Raw genomic sequence first — 19,713 nt, 5'->3', positions numbered from 1 at the left:
ATTCCTCCTACAGCAGCCAGAAAAGCTCATTCCTACATTAAAATCACATACACACTCAGGGTTTATGGTCCAGGTGCCATCCCAAACCTCAATCTTAGATCCCAGCACCAGCAGTTACCTTGGAGAGGCATCACAATACACACAAAACAGATACACTCAGCTGGAAAAAGCAAATGATTTCCCAGACAAAGACAAATATAGAAATGCTGCCAATGCATATGCATAAAGCACTAAAATGCGCAGCCGGGGGCTGAGCACAGCACCTTCCAGGAAACCTGCGCCTCCCAGCTCCCCGGCACGTCACACACACACCCGGGGCCAACGCGCACAGCCAGCCTCTGAACTTGTTCTCCAGCAGCTGGCTGAAGTCTGGCAGGACTTCAGTGTTTAAATGTGGACAGGGGACGGGGTGGGCTCCAATGAGAGGCAGCCTGTCCTTCCAGGGCACCAGTATTTGGGGAAGGGACAGGGGGGGTTATGCTCCTACCCCACCTCACCCCTCAAACCAACACTAAACCCAGTGGTCGCTGCAAGGCTTCCTTTTATTTTATTTCCTTTGCTAGCTGGGTTGCCAAGGGGCTCGCTCCAAAGGAGGAGGCTCCCCTATCCACCCCAAACACCATCATGTCAGGTGGGCGAGGACTGGGCCTCCATGGAGCCTCCCTCCTCAGCCTTCACTCAGACCCACTGCTCTGTGTAACATCTGCACTCCTCAGCACCATCCTCCTCTTGTCTGACCAGCTCTGCAGCACATGTGGGCCGTGCTGTGTTCACAGACGCTGAAGGTGGGTTGTGTTGAGCAGCACTGGAAATAAGAACACTTTGAGTCCATCAGATGGTTTCTTCTCCTCTTTTTTATTTTGTGGGAGAAGCACCAACCAGAGGTTGTCTCGAGCACCTGAGCCCCCTGCTCTGTTCAAGCAAGGAGTTTCTTATTTAGGACAGCAAAAGATCATTTTTCACCTGCATATTTACAAAGAAGCTTCTTTAAAGCTGCCCCCTTAGCACATGTGCCAGGCTGTATTCAGGTCACCAGCTCCCAGACCTGCATTCCCTATCAAGTATCCAGTTTTAGGACAATCACTCTGTCTGATGCAATTTTAGACTGATCAGAATAGCAAACAGAGAATCATAGAATGGTTTGGGATGGAAGGGACTCTGGAGATCATTTACTTACAACATGTAATAGATGTGGAGTATTTACTATTGCTACCATCCTTTTCCAAAACAATACATGCAATTTTCCAAAACCCAAACCTGAACTCACCCCAAAATCCAGAAAATTCCAGTTTCAGTCTCAGAAATAACAGTGACCTCTCCAAAACATACAACCAGCCCAAATTTAGAGGCATCTTTATGGCCATTAATGTTTTCCTCTAAACTGCGATGAGAGCAGAGGGAGCCTGGGTCTGGAACCCAACTCAGGCTCAGCCTTACTGTTAGAGGAAGCCCAGAGGAGATGTTCTACTGATCCACACAGCCCTGAGGGCCTGCAGACCCTCTGCAGACACAGCCCATCCTTTGCTCTGTGTGTCCTCTCATTGTCCGGCAAGGGAAGCGACGGGTGAGGTTCCAAGGCAGACTCCTCTGAGCCCCTGCACGCAGCCAGGGGAGCTAAATCGGGGCAGGGACGAGCAGAGAGGCCTAAGAAATATCCAGAACAAAGGTGCAGTGATCACACATGCTCACAAGTTACTTCCGTAGCTGAAAGGGAGGGTTTCATTGCGAGCACTGCCGGGCAGGGCTGGGCAGTCCCTCCGCACGAGCTGAGCCACTCACAGCGCAGGGGAGGGCAGAGATGCTCCAGACAGGCTTTACAAAGCCAGCCCCTCCTGGGGCCGTCTGCCAGCTGCGGGCAGGGGGTCCCCAAAACCCCCTCCCCAGAACAGCCTGAGCATCACGAGCAGCTGCAGGCGAGGGGCGAGGCTGTGGGGACCGCAGTGCTCCTGCCTGGAGGGGCTGGGGGGCTGCTCCGACCACAGCATCCCTGCTGCCCAGCTCACACTCCACAGCATCCCTGCTGCCCAGCTCACACTCCACAGCATCCCTGCTGCCCAGCTCACACTCCACAGCATCCCTGCTGCCCAGCTCACACTCCTCCACAGCATCCCTGCTGCCCAGCTCACACTCCACAGCATCCCTGCTGCCCAGCTCACACTCCNCAAACGCCCCCGCAGCCCGGGCGGGAAAGCACCTGGTGCCTCACCTGACACAGGTACAGATACTGGGCTCTAGTGGAAGCTGCGTGTGTTACAACCACTGCGAGTGAGCAGCACAAACAGATTTACTGCGGAGAAGCTTCTATTTAAATGATATTCACAGTATTCCCAGTAGTACTTGCTGCTTTATATAATTTCCCATGCCTCCTGCGTGCACTAAATGTTAATTTTACTACAAAAATGGATGATACCTTCTCTTAGAAGCCTCTCTGAAAAGAGAACACCTACACAGCAGGGGTTTATATAAAACCACCGCAGAGTTTAACTTCATGTAATGCTTTCTGGGAAGTTTAGTCTAACCTCCCGCACAGAGCAAAACCGAGGAACAAGATAAGATTTGTACCAGTTATATAAAACACCACGTCCCTCACAGTTCATCACACACCCTGACATTACAGGAGGGTTGGGGAGCAAAATTTGTAATGCAAGATGAGCGAGGGCTCTGCTGTGGGAGAAAGGAGATTGGAACTTCAGCACCTCTCCGGCGGGACAGCGATCGGGGAGGAGGCACGGCTCCCACTCACACATCGCACCCGCACACCTCTACGCAAGCATAAATCATAAATCTGAAAGGGATAGCGCATTCTGGACACCCAAATAACAGACAGATCAGAGGGGCCCTCCACTAACATTAATTACAATATGGTAATTTGGGGGCAAGCCTCTGAAGCAGATGATGCGAAATCCTTCCGTGCGTAACACAGCGGGCTCAGCCTTGTGACCACGTCTCCCTCCAATGGATGTCTCCGGCAATTAGCACATCCCACTCCTTCCAGCTCAACACATACAGCTCTAACTCAGCAGCCAGGATTTGCAACTGGAATGCTCACAGGTGCTGTATCCCACTCCCAGTGACAGCTACAGGATCCCCACACGATCTGGCAGGGCAGTTCAGGGGCGTGTGGCAGTACAGGGCTTCCACTCTCTGTGCTGCCCTAGACCCCTGGGCAGATCAACAACCTCCAGTTTTGGACATGCAGAGGCATCTGTGTTTTCCCAACACATCAGCTCCACCTTCCATCAACTGCAAAAATGAGCCACTCAATGCAGATCCAGACTATTCCAGGCTTGCCACTGTAGGAAGAGGTGTGGCCGAGCTCTGGGATTCGCCATGAGGACCCCAGCTCTGCCCATCACTTGGCCACGTCTCTTGGTGAATTTGGGAGAATTTCAAACAAATCACAGAGTGGCTCGTGATTCTAAACGGGAATAAAATTGGTCTGGATGGATGAAACCCACGGCCATGAGGGAAACAGCTGCCAGCGACCATCAGTCCAGAACTGGATCAGCTTGTTTGTATTCCCTCTTGGAGCAAAAGCCCCATCGCAGACCTACATGGCATCATGAGGGAAGTTCAAACTTTTAATTTGAATTAATAATGCCCCCAGAAAGGAACAGACAGCAGCAGTCCCAGGGATGTGTGGGCAGGAGGCAGGCTCCTCCATTCCCAGTCTCCTGTGCTGGGTGCTCGTGGACCGTGGCCGTGACACCGGGCACCGATGGGGGGGTGAGTGCTGGGCTCCATTAGAGATTATGAGAAGACCATTAAATTAAGTTGTTTTTTTTTTTTTCTAAATCTAGACAGGAATTAAGCTGGGGGGTTCAGAGATTAAAGGCCAGTGAGATTATGGTTTGCTGCTTCCAAAAAGGAGGATTTTCTTAAGCTGGGAGTTGCCTCTTTTTCCATTCTCTTCACAGTGAGTCTGACACAGCCCCCCTTCTCCATCCTTTGCCAGAATCTCCATATCTTGTATGTTTATGGAATTGCTTCTTGGAAAGCTTTAAAAATTTCCAAATGCCTAAAATTCCTTACCCAAACTGCAAAATGGGAGGAATATCTGTACAGACTTGGACTCAGGGGGCTGACTTTGGTGGTTAAAAATTACCTTTCCAGTCACCCACAGTTCCTTGCCTGTCCACTCCATCCCTCAAATGGAAAGCTTCCTCACGTCCATGAACTTGGAACTTTTTCCAATAACTTCCTCCTTCTAAACTGCCTAAGAAAAGGCTGAGTTGAGAGCCAGCAAAGCAGTGAAATAAGTGGGAGAGAAGGTGGATGGTGGAGAGAGCAGAGCAAGACTCCTTAAGCAAGTTGGGAGTGGCAAGGCTGGGAGTGCTGGCAAAGAGAATAAGTTAATTTTTTAAGCCCACTTCTGTTTGGGGAACACAGGACACTGCCAGAGGTTGAGTTTGCCATGTGGCTCAATCTGCACGTCCACCTGGCCAAGAGCTCAGAGGCCACAGGGACAAACCTGAGAATCTCCAGGTCACTGCTCTAAGTATTCCATGAAAAACAAGGATTTCACCAAAAAATGGGAAGCATCACATTGACCTCCACAGCTTGACCCTCGGCAGACACACCATTTAGAGACACACAGAGCTCAGGCAAGGTGTCATAGGTGAACCCTTTCCCATTCTTCACCAGTTCTAATTTTATCTCAGAAAACAAGCAGTGGTACACAACAGAATTATGTCCCCAGTGTGGAGACTGATTTATTTATAACAGTTTCATTTCATGTAACAGCCAGACACCAACCAAGCCAGGGGGCTTGTGCTGTACTGGTGCACCAGCCCTGGTTAACAACCCTCTTGAGAAGTAACCACGTGCCAGATGAACAGGTCTTAACCCTTTGAGTGTAGGGCAGTAGTGACACAGAACTATCATAGAATCCCAGAATGGTTTGGGTTAGAAAGGACCTTAAAGCTCATCTTGGTCCATAGGCAAGGACACCTTCCACTAGATCAGGTTGCTCCAAGGCCATCCAAGCTGGCCTTGGACACTTCCAGGGATGGGGCAATGTCAGATACTTACCAAGGCTGATTACAGCCACATCTGAAGACCTCAATTCATCCTGATTCCTCCTCCAAACAGAGCCAGCACCTGAGCAGATGCTGCTTTTCCTTCCAGTGAAGAACTAAAGCTCTTGTGTGGTGCAGTTAAGGGGGAGATACAACCAAAGCCTTGTCACTGTTGTCGCTGCCTGAGATGCCCAGATGCTTCTTCCAGAGCACCCTGGCCAGTTGTCACCTGCATCCTAGGACAGCTCACTGTGTCCCTGCCAGCGTCCTGCCCTCACCTGCAGGGTGCAGCAGCCTGGGCTGTGCCACAGGGAGTGATGTCCCGATGGAATCAGTGCTCAGAGCCCTTGCAACACTATTTAAACCACGCTGAAACAGCACTGAGAGCCTCTCAGGGCGAGGGGGTGATTCCATTGTGCTTCTCTGGATTGCAGTGAGAACAACACATCTCCTATTTTTAAGTTTATTTGAACTTAAAGCATTAAGACAGACTAAAATCTCCTGCCCCTGGCAATCCTGATGCAAGTGTTTTCTCTCCTCCCTTGCATCTGCTCCACACCCCAGCCTTTACTTTAGAAACATCCTCATCCTAATGTTGAAAAAGGAAAGAAAAACCCCTCAAATCCAGCAGAAATCTGATGTGGTAACACCAATTACCCTGGTCACAGAGAAAGACTAGAGGGGCTGAGAAAGTTCAGTTTAAAAAGGCCCATGCAATTCAGATGCTCATTTCAGCCTTATGTAAGATCTTGTCTGGAAAAAAAAAAAATCCCACTTGTATAAAAGAACACACAGAACTTTACTCCTTAATTTTACTTCTCAGGCTTCTGGGCTCACAGTTGAGCCTGGAAACAAGGCAAAGAAGGCAAAGCCCAAACTGCAATAAAATCCAAGCCAAATCCCTTCCTTGGGGGAATGTAAGTGCTCCCTCCAGGCACTGACAGGAGCTCCAGTGCTCCTGCTCTCACTTCTGACGTTAAATAGCAGAATCTTCACATCAACACATGGTTGGACACAGTGGTAAATGGAAAAAAAATTGTCACCCTCTAGAAACTACAACAAAACCCTACTAAATCCTGGGTCAGTGTCCCCAGCGAGGTCCCTGTGAAATTCAGCTGCACAGGCACAGAGAAACTCTTCGGCATGAAAATCAAAGGGTGCATTTCAGCTTTGCCACAACACAGGAAGGTCCTTTGAAATCCAAGGCATCACAATTCCTATGCAGCAAAAAAGCCAGTCTAACAGAGTATTTCCCCCTGCCCCAGCTGGTGGAGGTCTGGCAATAGCAGTACGAGGTGCTGGGCAGAACAGGAACAGTGTGATCCACGATAAACACACCAAACAGCAACGTCAGGAGCCAGAGGGAAACCAGAGGAGAAGGAGAAGTTTTGGATCTGCTTTGGGCCTTTACTGCCTGCCCCTGCAGAAGGTGTGGGTCAAGGAGCAGCTCTCCTGCAACAGGATGCTCCCCCTGAACAGGTCCCCATCACCTCTGCTTGTGGGCAAGGCTGAGTCAGGCCCTGCCTCAGGGCAAGACAAAGGCTCTTGGATTTCAGAGTCCTGATGCCGTGCACTCCTTGGGACTCCCACTGAACTGTTCAGTGCTGCCCTGCCATCCTGAGCTCACTCTGGGGGAGGCTGGAATCCCCCACCATGTACATACCAGGCAGCTGAGCCAGGCACAGCCCCTGACTCGGTGAGAGCCGCGGCACAGGAGCCACAGCCCTGCCTGGAATACGGGAATGAGGATGAAAAGAGCCCTCCCCACACCCCTCCTGTGACACTTGGCTCCAGCTTCCCTGGGTTTCTCCTTGTCAAGACACTGAGTAAAGAAAAAACCCATCTCATTAAGAAGCTGACCCAGGGGTCTCGTGTTCTTCACACAAATTAACCCAGAGAATTAGATCTGCTTCATATAAATCATTTTCTCCCCCTCTCTCTGTCTCCCAAAAAAAGAAGAGGGAAGAGCCTATTGAATCTGACACTCTTTTAATGAAGGAAATGATGCAAGCCAAGCTAATGAAGTAGGAATTCCAGATGGATAGCAGTAGGTTTATGAATAGAACATAGAACACTAGTTTTTATCAGCAATATCAGCATTAAAAAGGAAAAAGAAGTTTTTAGGTTTTTTTTCTTTCATTTTTTTTTTCCTTTCTCCAAATGAGGCAAGCAGGGTTTCATTCCCTGGCCCACCCTGGCCCAGCAGGATTGCTCACAGTGAGAGGGAGCAGAGGCTGCTGCCTTCCAGGAACAGGCAGCTGTGCCCTGCCCACTGCTGCTGACACCGTGTGAGTGCAGAGAGCCAAGGGGACCCCAGCTGTGTGGGATCACACGGATAAACCCCCCTGCTGCGGAACACAGCCACACACAGCTCCACAGGAAGGAGCTTGGGCTGGAACTGGCTTCTCCCAGAAGCACCAGCTGCACTTGTGCATCCTCCATCAGCAAGGCCAACGTGTGAATCCGGGGGGACAGAGCTGAGGTTTGCTGTGTGCCCCAAACACGGCACCGCAGGAGTTCCGAGGGCTTCGGCTGTGCCTGGAAACAACTACGGCACACGAGGTGTGGGGAGACTGCAAGCCCAGCCTTATCCTGGGTTACCTCCAGGGGATTCTGCAGCACGGGACACAGGCTGGGATCCCCACAGAACAGGCACTTCTGTACAGTGACACAGCTCCCTGGGCTCAGTGGGAGTCACCACAACTCCAGACAAGGAACTCTTCACTTCTCACCCATCCCCTCCTACCGGACTAAGTTGGAGACTTCACAGCCTGAAACTGGCTCCCAGATATGGCACTCTGAGATACGACACTCCAGCCATTCCCTAACAGTCCTTGTCTCTCTCCTCCCTGCCCACATTACATAATAAGCATCTTTATTTATTCTTTTTTTCCTAAGTCGTCTTTTCATAACAATAGAAACTATCAGAGACCGAGATAACTTGATGAATTTTTCCTATTATCTAAGAGCTTAGTCACTCAGGGAATTAGTCATGTTCAAAATAACAGCCAGGCTCAAAGAGATTCAGAGCAACCATTCTGGAGCAGAAGCAGCTAATGTCATAAATACATTAAGATGTCAGCTTGAAGCATTCCAGAGATTTTTCAAGAAGTGTTTAAAAAAAGAAAAACCCTTTGACTAGATACAAGGAAATCAGGTTCTCAGCAGTTAGAATTGTGGTTTACAGAGCCCGAGCAGGAGGGACAGATGGACGTGGTGGCCACGTGGTGTGTGTGGTTTCCCAGCGAGCACAGCCTGCTCGGTGCTGCACATGGCACCCTCCCAGCACTGCTCTCGCAGGGTTTTCCAGACACCCCTGATGCATCACCAAGACATGTGTCAGGAGACAGGGAAGTTCTTGGCATGTCCAATATCCAGCAGGTAGGAACGGGGGCACACAGCTATGGGACTAGAGCCAGGCCTGCCCCCAGCCACACGTGGGACTGACACCAGGGCAATCCTCGGCATATTTCAGGGGTTTATCCAAATATTTTTATTTACCACAACATCAACTCTTTCTTAACCAGGACATCTATCATATACTCCTATAGCAGCACAAGTCAGAGGCTGTAAATGAAAGATTAAAGGAGCCCCAAACTGGAAGTGAAATGAAAAACAGAACAGGTGCTTTGTGAGTAAGAAAAATCCCACAAAGACATGCATTTGGTAGGATGGGCTTCAGGCCTGGGGAGCTCCGTGGCACTGCAGCACACACGGAATTCTCCAGCACCCACAGAGCTCAGTCAACCCCAGTATTGACCTCCAGTGACAGCAGATTCCAGGGTGAACGGGAACAAATTTCCAATAGGCTACCCTCCTGTGGAAAAAGCCCTCCCTGCTGAGGCCCCAGGGTGTGGAGCTGATGGACCTGAAGCGTCCTCTGCAGGACACCCAAACTGCTCAGCACGTCACTGGGTTTCCCAGGAGCTTCACTGGAGCAGAGTTCTCCCTGTTCCCTTTGATCCCTGCAGGACTCAGAGAGCTCTGGGCCTCTTCAGTCCCATCTTCCCTAATGCCTGGATACTGCAAGATCCTTTTTCCATCCCACCCCGGCCTGGCTTCTCTCCACCAACTGCATTTGCTTATCCAAACTTTCAAAAGTGAAAGTCAAACCAAAACTGCTTTTTTCCTCTACTCTTTTCCTGACTTCACATTGAGCTTTTCAGGATTACAGAGCGCAGAGAGTCTTTGTACTTCCAGTATCCTGTGATCTGCAGACTGACAAGTGGAGAAGCATCAGTAAGGAAAAATGTAAGCAAATTCCTGGCTGCTGACCTGCCCTCTTCATCGACATCTCCACCACTTGCAGTGTTTGGCCCTTTGATTCACTGAATTCCTTATCACCACACTTTTAAGCTGCAATGATTTACAAGAGTCTACTTTTTGTTTAGGAGAGAAATAGAAAATATCAAGTGCAGCTTGATTTTAAGTATTTGAACAAGAGGCACAGCAGCCTAGGGAAAAACATGACTGTACATGCCTGAAAAAGAGAAAACACTGGGACTGTACCTACTGAAGGTAATGGCTGCACTCACTTGGGCTGTCACAGGCACAACATTAAGCCCAGAAGGAGACTCCATGTGAGGGAATGCCAAAGAAGATTCACACTTGTAATACAGTCAAAGGCCTGGGAAAAAACTGTGCCCTTGGCAGACAAAAAAAAAAAGATCCCAGAAAATCCCAGAAAAGGCCTGATTTAATCCAACATTTGATTACCACGCTGGATCAATACTCTCTGAAGAACCTCAAACCAAATAATCATCATCCTCGCACGCCAGTCAGAGGTGCAGATTGATCCTCATCACTACCAATGACAATTAGTTTCATCTTTCTGGGTTACAAACAGATACCAGAGAGTTTCGCAACTCAGTACCAATGAAGCATGTAAAGCATCCCCGTGGGATGCCAGCATAATTGGCAAAAGATTAATTGTTTAAAAAATGGGAAGCAGCACATGCAAAGGAGGAAAAAAACAAGCCCCGACAGCTCAATATTATGGAATAATAGCGAGGTTTAAGGGGCTGATTTAGAAATAAAGAGCCACCTGCCAGGAGAACAAAAGGTACTATCACTTGGAAAGCATTAGTGACAGGCTTCCTAAAGATGAGTAACTCTGAAGGGGAGTGGGTCTGAGTCCTTAACCCAAGCTGAGAACAGAAAACAGCACTTTGAATAAATCAGTGCTGTGCAGAACTTGGGAGAAATCACTCCAAAATCCAGGTTTTGACCAACATGCCTGAGCAGAACCATGTCCAGGGATGATAGTCAAAATAAATGTATATTTCTGTTCTTTAGAAGGTGCACAGGAAAAAAGAGAGCTGAGAAACCATATCAGGGGCTCTGTGTTCATGAAAATTGGTCCAGTGATGCTCTGGGTGAAAGGCTGAGGTTCTCCATGGCATGGAAGGCAGTGTGAACAGGGCAGCCAGCCTTCACTCAGGAGTCAGCACAGCCATTTGATAGTTCTGTAGCACAGTTTAATCAGCAGAATAAGATGATATTCCCACTGCCTTGCTGAAACGCAGCTACTTCTGGTGTGGAACACCTCGTTTGTTTAGCAGTGCACACCAATATGATCCACAGCTGAAGTGCTAAAAATTAAAGCAACTTACCAATGGGGCAGCAGGGAAAATCTGCATTACAGGGAATATCACTATCTGCACTGGCACTTGGCCAGGACATCTGGACTAACATGCCTTGTCTTGCCAGAGGAGCAGAATTTGTAGGGCCCAAGCGTCGGCAGGACCTTGGCTCTGCAGCACAGCCAAGAGAGCACTCCCAGCACCCCTGGGGTTCCAAGGGCAGGAGCCCACTGAACCCTCAGACCACAGCCACCCATCCCCAGGGAAACAGGCTCCTCACTCACAGGGGAATGCAAAGATTCCTGCTGGATTTATCCTATTTAGTTCAGTTCTACTCTGTTGGTTTGTAATAATTCTTTGTTTCTAGATACCTGGAGATACGTGGAATATCTCCAAATACTGCTGAGCCTGTTGAACTGCTGTATAAAATAAAGCAACCACAGTTATCTCTTTCATTTTTCCCTTCTGAGACAGAGCAATATTGGGAAATTCCTGGGTAGAACCCGCTTCAAAATCAATCACTGGAGTTTTACTTTCCCCCAAAAAATATCATATATTACAGGCTATCCAGCAACCCCTATAATTCCTCTCGAAGAGAAGGCAAAGATTAGACTAATGAGAACAAAATAACAAATTCTCCCTGACTGCCGGCAGCAAGGAAGGAAACTGGGAAGGTGAGAGGGTGAGAAAAGTGTCAAGTCTTGTGCTGTGTCAATTAGAAAAGCAGTCTGTCCTGCACCACATCAAGCCCCTCCCCACCCGAGCTCAGCAGCCACCTGGGAGGAGAGGAAAAAGGATGCAAGAGCCACATCCAGCTTCCCAGCACCACTTTTCTGCACCGTGGTTATCTCTGACGATGCAAACCGGCAAAGGGCGATCTGTGTTGCCTGGACACCGGCGGAGCGGCAGAGTGCTCCTGGGGCTGCGAGCGGGTCCGGGGGGCACAGGGAAGGAATCCCACCCCCTCCCGATGCTCAGAGGGCGGGAGGCGGCAGCAAACGCCCCGAACCGCTGCGGGGATGGTGGACAAACCTTACACAGGACCTAAACAAACGTGGTACCTAATGCAGGCTGCTGCCTACACCCCGCATCACAGCGAGCCTCGCAGGAGCACAAACCGCTCAGCCCCGATTTGTGCGAGTACCCGAGAGGGGCTGGAGGGCAGGAGGAGCCGCACAGGGCGGCACAGAGCTGGTGGCTGGGCACCAGCAGAGAGCGGGCAGCGATCCCTGCGCTGGCTCCAAAAGCCTCCCCGCTGCCAGCGGCATCTGCCGGTGCCCCCAAGGAGCCGGAACGCGGGGGCTGAGCCAGGTGACGCCAGAGCCCGCTCGGCCTGAGCCTGCCAGACACCGGGAGCGGCCCGCAGGGATGCCCCGAGGCTCCCCGCGGGAGGGAGAACGCCCAGGGAAGGGCAAAACCCAAAAACACCTGCAAAGCCCAGCCCAGCCCAGCACGGAGGGAACTGCCGTTGCAAAGCCAAGCTGTGCAAGGAGGAGGATCTCAATAACAACCGCATCGCTTCACGGGGAACTTTCTGAATGAGGCGGAGGGACCCTGCTGAGCTGGGGGAACTTCCCCGCTTCCCCCCCCACCCCCGGCACACACAGCCCCTCCGAGCCGCACTCCGGGCTCAGCCAGGGCATCTGTAAATCGGCAGGATTTGGTCTCATTAAGCAGAGCTGTCAGTGTTTAACCGGCTTTCCTGAAGCCTCTCCGCTCCCGAGGAGTGCCTGACAGCCCGGTGCAAGCGCAGGCAGGGACTCTCCAGCTCAGCAGCGCATTCGGCTCCCCCCGCACCGCAACTCATCATCCAGCGGAGGGGCAGATCTGACAGGTCCCGGCGGCTGCCGCCAGCCAGCATCCCTGTGCCGGCACTCCTCTCCTCCCAGTCCTCTCTCCCGGCTCGCACACTGCACACCCCACATTCGGGAACCGGGAAACCCCTCTGCTTCCCCCCACAAAGCCCCCGATTCACCCTACCGAAACCCCCTCCCCAGCCCCGCCGAGCGCCGCTCCCCCTCCCACGCCCCAACGCGTGCCCACCCTCCTTCCTTTCTTTTAATTTCTTCTTCTGCTCAGCAGTTTGGGAATGCCGAGTCCATAAAATGGCTACAGAGTGATCAATGGTTTCAAGGACAGCGAGTAAAGGAGGAGTCAGGAGATAGGACGGAGGTTCATTTCCCTGTCAAAGTACTGCAATAAGAGGAAAAGAGAAAGACATAGCTACCTGAACTCACCATTCCTGTTCCATCCCTTAGCCACTGCATCTTGCTTCTGATGATGTCCTTATTATCAGGGAGGGGAAGGAAAAAAAATCCCTACTGCCTGGCGAGAGCTGGCAGGAAAAAAAAGAAGCCCCCCACCCCCACCCTAGCCCGGAGCTTTCAGTCAGCCATCCCTCAGCCCGGCAATCCCGTGCCTGTCAGGAGCACGTTATTAGCAGCCTCCTCACTACCTGGGATTGTGCTTATTTATTTCAGTCACGGACCGAGGGATTTGAGGGGAGGGGGATGTCCTTTTCTTTCCCTTGCCGTGCTTTGAAACTCTGCAGGAGGGGAGGGGAGGGGAGGAGAGCAGAGGGGAGGGAGGGGGGGACCTGTGCAAACTTGGGGAGGGTCCCCGCAGGCGCCCGGCACCCCTGGCACCCCTTGCCCTCCTGCCCCGGCCGGTCACCCTCGCCCCCAGCGCTGCAGGACTCCAGATCTGCAGAGCCAGCACATGGCTCCACGCTCAGCGAGGGGCTGGGGATTTTGCTGACGTTCAAAGGGCAGTAGTTTCTCACTCTGCTCTCCACATGCAGGATGAGTCCCCTTCCCACTGCAAACAAACCTCCCAACCCAGCCAAGCGCTGCCCCCGCTGCCCGGGGTTATCCTCCCCCCAGCGCCCGTGCCCCGCTCCCCACTCAGGGGTTTAATCCCCTGCTCACTCCCCTCGTGAGGGAGCTTTATCCCGACTTTCTGGTCACGGCAAGGAAAGTACAGCCCGCTGCAGAGTTGCGAAAAAAATCCACTCGTTAAGCGTTCCCCATCGCCACGGCCACCCACCACACCGAGGGAGAGGAGCTCGCTCTGTCTGGCGCTGGAGAGGAGAGGCGGCGGCAGCATATGGGATGTGTAGAGCCAACTGGAGACAGGGCTGAATCCTCCCGAGTCCTCCAGCTGGGACACGCACGTTGACATGGTTCTCCCCATTTTTCGGAGACATGGAGATGGCAGCAGTTGGCCAAGGCCATTCACGGAGGCGGCTGCGCCATCCCAGGGCTCGCTGCCCACAGGAAGGGGCAGCCCGGAGCAGGGACTGACACACCCCTGAGTACAGGCAAAGTGCCCCCCAGCGCTCCCCAAATCTCCTCTCCGGCAGCTGAAGTCTGCAGCTGGTTTCAGAGCCAGGAGGGAGGGAAGGAATTGTGGAGACAAGGTGGGAAGTGGCTGACATCTTGCTCAGAGGGGCACAGACACCACAGCCAGCACATACACGCACGGGGTACACGGGACACGCTGGATCCTCACACAGGATATACTGCAAAACCTCTGGGGAAGCTGTGATCTCCTCGGTTCCACTTGCAGAGGATTTAGGGTTGTGTTGGAGTGGGGTTTTAGCCATGCACTCAAGGGCAGGAGAGCCCTTGGATCTCCTGCTCCTGGCCTCCAGAGTCAACATTTTTCCTGCAGCTGGAGATTTTGAGTCAGGAAACAACATGCAGCTCCTCGTGACTGCCACTTTGTGCTGGTCCTGTGCCACTCAGCAGGATCAGAGCCTAGGTGTCTTCACTTATTTATTGAATTGGGACAGACCAGGAGTGCAGGCACGAGTTAAAGGATGCTGCCCAGCATCTCTGCACTGTTGGGGCCCCATGTTAACCTGCTCCAGTTACATCAAGCCATATTCCATCACTTTTTCTACAGGCACTGACAGCCATCATTATTGCCAGAGATGGCTGACAAAAGAGTGAGTCAGGAGACAAATGCTTATAGCTGTCCAAACTCTGGAATTCTACCCAAGTTTCCTATGTTAAGTGACAGAAACTCCAGGTAAGTTATTTACATCCACAGGAGGACTCTGGCTGGAAAATCCCACCTCTGGCAACTATTCTGGTGTTGTCAACCAGGGTCGGCCCCTCACCAGGTACAAAACCTCCTTGGGATGTCAGACAGCACAAGCACCAACTGATTTAAAAGCTACAGGGGTTGGGGAGAGTCAGGACAGCAGAACTGACAGACAGATGGACATCCTGAATGCATGGGTATTGATTTTTCAGAAACCTGGACTAAAAAGAGAGCAATGATCAGGGTATCTGTAATTGAAGGTAAATGTTTTTCTACCAGGAAATATTGAATGAGATCTGCATTGCTGTCAGCACACACACAGATAATACAAGAATGGCCCTCTTAAGCACGAGATCCTCTTTAAACCACACAATGCATCAGCCCAGTAACTCCACTCACTCCAGTCCAAGTCACACCCGTCCTAACCTGGCAGTGCAAATGGAGTGGGTATTTGTCTGGCACATCCCACCCTGTTGTTCTAATGGGTAACGTGGATCTGGAGAAAGAGGGGGACAATTGTTGTGGAAGCTTGTTACACACTTGCAGAAATCATCCCCGTTTTGCTCCTCCTGTCAGCTGTTGATCTGGCCTGTCAATAAGGCTCATATTCCACTGTTTCACATTTCTAGCCCTTGTTTACACTAAGCTGATCTGAGAAGCAAAGCAAGAGTTGCCAGGTTAATTCTTGCTCCCTGTGAAGGTGAGGAAAGGCAGGAAAGCCCAGAGATCAGCCAAACCCCTGAATGGGCATCAGGCTGCACACAAATGCCATCCTGCCCAGAGCAGTGGGGCAGCCATTCTCTCTGGCACATGCAAACACAGAGAGAACCCAGCTGCCTTTTCCCTGCCAAGAAAATGCACCTCTGCTGCCTCATTGTCTATGCAAAGCGTTCTGCAGGCAGCCAGCAGGCAGGGGACCAAACCCAGCATCCTGCCAGAGCAGGGGGAGCAGGGAAGAGCCACCTGTGAGCTTCTGTTTGATCCTGTGCAGGGCCAGGAGCTGCACTAGGACGATCCTCGCGGGTCCCCTGCAGCTCTACGATCCTCCACTTCCCCACACTGGAGCAAAGCACCTGCCTGCAGGAAAGGGCACCTCGTCTGGGCCCCTCTGCCAGGCATTCCGAGGGGATGTTACAGCCCACACATCTGAAGGCACAGAGGGTTGCCCAGCCAGCACACCCGAGACATGGAGCATTTCAAACCAGACAGCTGAGCTGTGAATCACAGAGCACTGTGGAGCAGTGCCAGGGCACTGCACTGCTAGGAAAACCCACAGTGCCCACAGGGAAACTGCCAACTTTCAGTGTGGGGTGTTTGGGCACAGAGTTTGCACTGCAGGCTCCTGCCCTGGGGCTCAGCGTACAAAAAAATGGCATTTCTGCTACCTGAGCACATCCCACCGGGGAGGCAGGGACGAGGTTTTGCTCAGGTGAACAGAGAGTCCCTGGTTTGCCTGGGGGATTGCTCCAGAGAAAGCCCCCTGGAAGAACTCGTGTATTGCTCATCCATAACACAACATCCCAGTAATTCTCAGCAGAGCTGTGCTCTGGTCACATTTTACCAGAAGTCTCCTTCCCTCCAGAACAGGGACCAAAATGAGCTGATGTGCTTCACCCTCAGATGGCTGTTCCCCTTCAAAGTCCAGTCCAGTTTGGGGTCTCCTTCTGACTGCCAAGTGATATTTCTAATGGGCAATAACCTCACTGGTGAGCAGAGACGTGAAGGAAGGGAAGGAAGGGGCAGGGTTTACCTGGACACTGCTCTGTAGTAGCAGCTGTGACTAATAAAGGGACTATAATGATTAGATTTATGCCACTTTTCCACGTGTAATTTATTTTCTCCTAATTCCTTGTACCTGGAGAGTGACTCAGAAGCCAAGCAATTTGGTACCAGCAGGACAGTCACTATCACATCACACTCTGGAGCAGCAATAAGTAACCTCCATCCTTGTACCTCATCCAATACACCTGGAGCTGTGGAAGTGACACACACAAGACTTCAACAATATTCCCACTGCAATCTGCTGTCCAATCCAATACACACAGACACCCACCCTGCTCTCCCAGCCACCATTTGTGGCAATGCAGGGCAGTTTTTGGGTGCAGATCCCTCGTTTCAGACCTCCAAAACACAGCAGTGGGATCCCAAACACGCTGGTTCATTTTCCTGCAGCCTGTGAGAGCAGCAGAGAAGCACAGCAGCACTGCAGGACTTCACCTGCCTCTCATCTCTTTTCACATCACCACAGAAATCTCCTTTAGATCTCCAAGGCCTCCTTTCTTTAATCCCACTGTAAGAACACTGCTCTAAACCTCTCTCTGGATGTGGGAACTTTTCCCAAGGGGCTCCTCTCCCTGCCCTGCTGCTGCTGCCTTCACACAGGGATTTTCCTTCCCCTGCTTTTCCCCCACTCTCTTCCCTCCCTTGCGATGCAGCGTTGGAGAACATCCCCCTGCCAACAGCTCCCTATTGAAATTCCAGCCTGGAATTGCCTCATCCAGGCAGGAGCTCCACGGTGCCCTTTGGAGAGCCCTGGCACATGACAGTATTTCACTGCTGCAGAAGGCAGATGTTCTTCATTCCATATCAGAGAGCACAAATATGTTCCTGCAGTCATCGTCTCTACTGAACTGCAAAGAACAGGCACCAAATCCTACAGGTTAATTAATGAGAAAGGAGGGGAATTTGTCTAACCTCTACTAGGAATTATGCAGCCTGGCTTTATAAACCAATCAGCCACGCTACACAGCTATGAAACACGTACCTTCCTGCAGGAAAAAAACCCCAAACCCCATGGAATACTTTCATAATGGCCCAGTGCCTCTCTGATTAGCACAGCAATAACACAGCGCTCCGGGCTCCTGCAAAGTAGTATTATTATTTATGGTACATTACAAGAGAGTTTGTTTGTTCTTTAATAGGAGATGACATATTCAGAAGCCCCAGATACGAGTGTCCTCCTGAACCAACTCTGACACAAAGATAGTTTCAGTCATAAATTATAGAATCACAGAACCACAGGACTGGAACAAGTGCATAAAAATGGCTTGCTCTGATGGATGTGGTTGGGATCTGGCTGTTTACCACAGGAAGGGAGAAAAATCATTACCTGCAAACAGGGCACGGGGGCTTCCCCTGACTTCCCACGGTTACACATCAAACACTGGCAGGGACAGGCAGGGGAGCCCAAACCTGCCTCCCTCTGCTCCAAACCCCTTCTCCAATCCTCATCAGCTGCTTGTACGTACACTCTGTATGCTGGTACAAACCAGAGTAACTCAACTCTAATTCAATTACCTACACGGGGCATTGTTAATTATTTGGTGTGTTTATATTGAGCAGTCACAGTGCAAACAGAGGTGTCACACACAGCCTGCTCCACGCTGAAGGAGGGAAGGGATGGAAAGGGACACATCTACACTCTCACAGACTCTCCCCAAAGGGCTTTTTGGGTTTTACTAACAAAATTACGGCTTCAGATTTTGAGAGGACCAAAACAAACTGCAACTTTTACGCAGCCCAAGTGGGAAATCACAGTTGGGAAACCCGTTTTGAAAAGTGAGTTTTTTTATTAAGTAAAAACTATTTTGTTCCCAGCACACGATCCCCCAGACACACAGAGGTTGCTGCTGCTCCTTTCCAGACCATCCTGTGGGAGAGCTGGGAAGGCAGGGAAACAGGCAAATCCCAGACCTGCCTCCTTCCAGAACTGCTCCTTCAAGTTCCCTCCATGTTTTGCACCTTGTTTACTATTCCTTCTCCTTGCCACCCCCACCTGACTGACAAGACTCCTCATGCCTCAGCCCATTTGATTTGCTAATATCTTTCAACTTTTTCCAACAGTGGCATTTTGAAGCCTCCCACCCCTGCTTTAATGAACCCAAGGAGTCTGTTGCCAAGGAACGCTCTGTTGCCAAGACCTCTGCTTTAGAGGTGAAAATTAAAAAGCTGTAGGCAAATTAAACTCTCAGGGTGATGAGGAAAGCACCCTAGTTCAGATCCCCAAGCCCAGTAAAGGTTCTCCAGCATCCAAGTCTTCTTTATGTCCATCTGTCACTAGCACTGCCCTAGTTCTGCTTATTTAGGGAAAATCCTATGGAGATTAAAAAGAGGAATAAAACTAAATTTGAAACTGAAAGGGCTTTACAAGTAGCACGATGCTAATATATAAATTCATTTCATTTGTGTACTAAGAGATCTGCAGCCAAAAAAGGGATTTTTTTTTTTTTGAAAGAAAACTAGAGCTTAGTATTGCTATTCATGAGAAGATCTGCAGGGAAACAATAAATGCTGCCCCAGGCCGTGTGTTTTGAGGTCAGAAGGGACTGACAAAGCTGCACATCCTGCAGGCACGATCCTCCCTTGTGCCTGGAGGGATGTTCCCATGCCAGAGCTGGGGAAGGAGCCTCCAGGGCCCACAGCATGGCCGTGTCTCATGGCCTGGGGGCTCTGTCACACCAACAGCCAGACTCACACCCGGGCTCCTGCCTGGCCCCTCTCCACACCCAAACCCAGCAGGGATCCCACTGGAGCTGGGTGCCTTTGGAGGAGGCATCCCAACCTGGTCCTACACCCACAGATACACACAAAACCCTGGGACACAAGTGCTTTCCCTGCCGTGGGAATCCCTGCACCTGCAGGGAGCACAGCCCTGCGATGGCACGGTGGGATCCACCCGTGGCACAGCTCCCACCAAATCCCGGGGATTCCTGCCTGAGTAACAATGTCACTGCTTGGCTTTCCTAAGCAGAGCAGAAGGCGAGGGGGTCGGTCCCCCAAGACCTCACATCTCCAGGGGAAGGCTTAAGGAGCAGGGCATGTTTATGAGGTGATGGCCACAGTTCATCAGGATGCAGGGAGAGATGTGGAGGAGCCTTTGAAAGTCGCTCCTCACTCTCCTCGCTCTATTATTCAATTCAAGCTGTGACCTGTGGCTCTGTAAGCTGAGCTGAAGCAGCTCAGCTCACAGTCCTGTTCTCATGGCCTCAGTTAGTCTGAGTTAACCACGACAGCCTTGGCCAAACCAGGGGTACAGAGGAGCAACACAGCGGAGCAGGGAGGGCTCC

At 51.2% G+C, this 19,713-nt stretch overlaps 1 protein-coding gene across 8 annotated transcripts in view; it reads right to left on the bottom strand.

Moving 5' to 3' along the window:
• The window catches only part of ARHGEF9 (Cdc42 guanine nucleotide exchange factor 9), a 207,593-nt gene that overhangs the window by 110,750 nt on the left and 77,130 nt on the right, over positions 1-19,713 (bottom strand). Inside the window, exon 1 of one of the 8 annotated variants that reach the window (XM_027893824.1) lies at positions 12,838-13,014. The exons of 6 other annotated variants lie outside the window; for them this stretch is intronic. In XM_027893824.1, coding sequence (XP_027749625.1) covers positions 12,838-12,867 — 30 coding nt within the window. In that variant the 5' untranslated portion in view covers positions 12,868-13,014. Of the gene's footprint in view, positions 1-12,827; positions 13,015-19,713 lie in introns of those variants that run through there. One more of the 8 variants, XM_027893828.1, reaches the window with a different exon arrangement.

This window comes from Empidonax traillii, unplaced genomic scaffold, assembly GCF_003031625.1.
Source record: "Empidonax traillii isolate 1590-97213 ecotype Southwest subspecies unplaced genomic scaffold, ASM303162v1 scaffold407:size753175, whole genome shotgun sequence".
Taxonomy (NCBI): Eukaryota; Metazoa; Chordata; class Aves; order Passeriformes; family Tyrannidae; genus Empidonax; species Empidonax traillii.
This window is presented reverse-complemented; position numbering and strand designations above follow the sequence as displayed.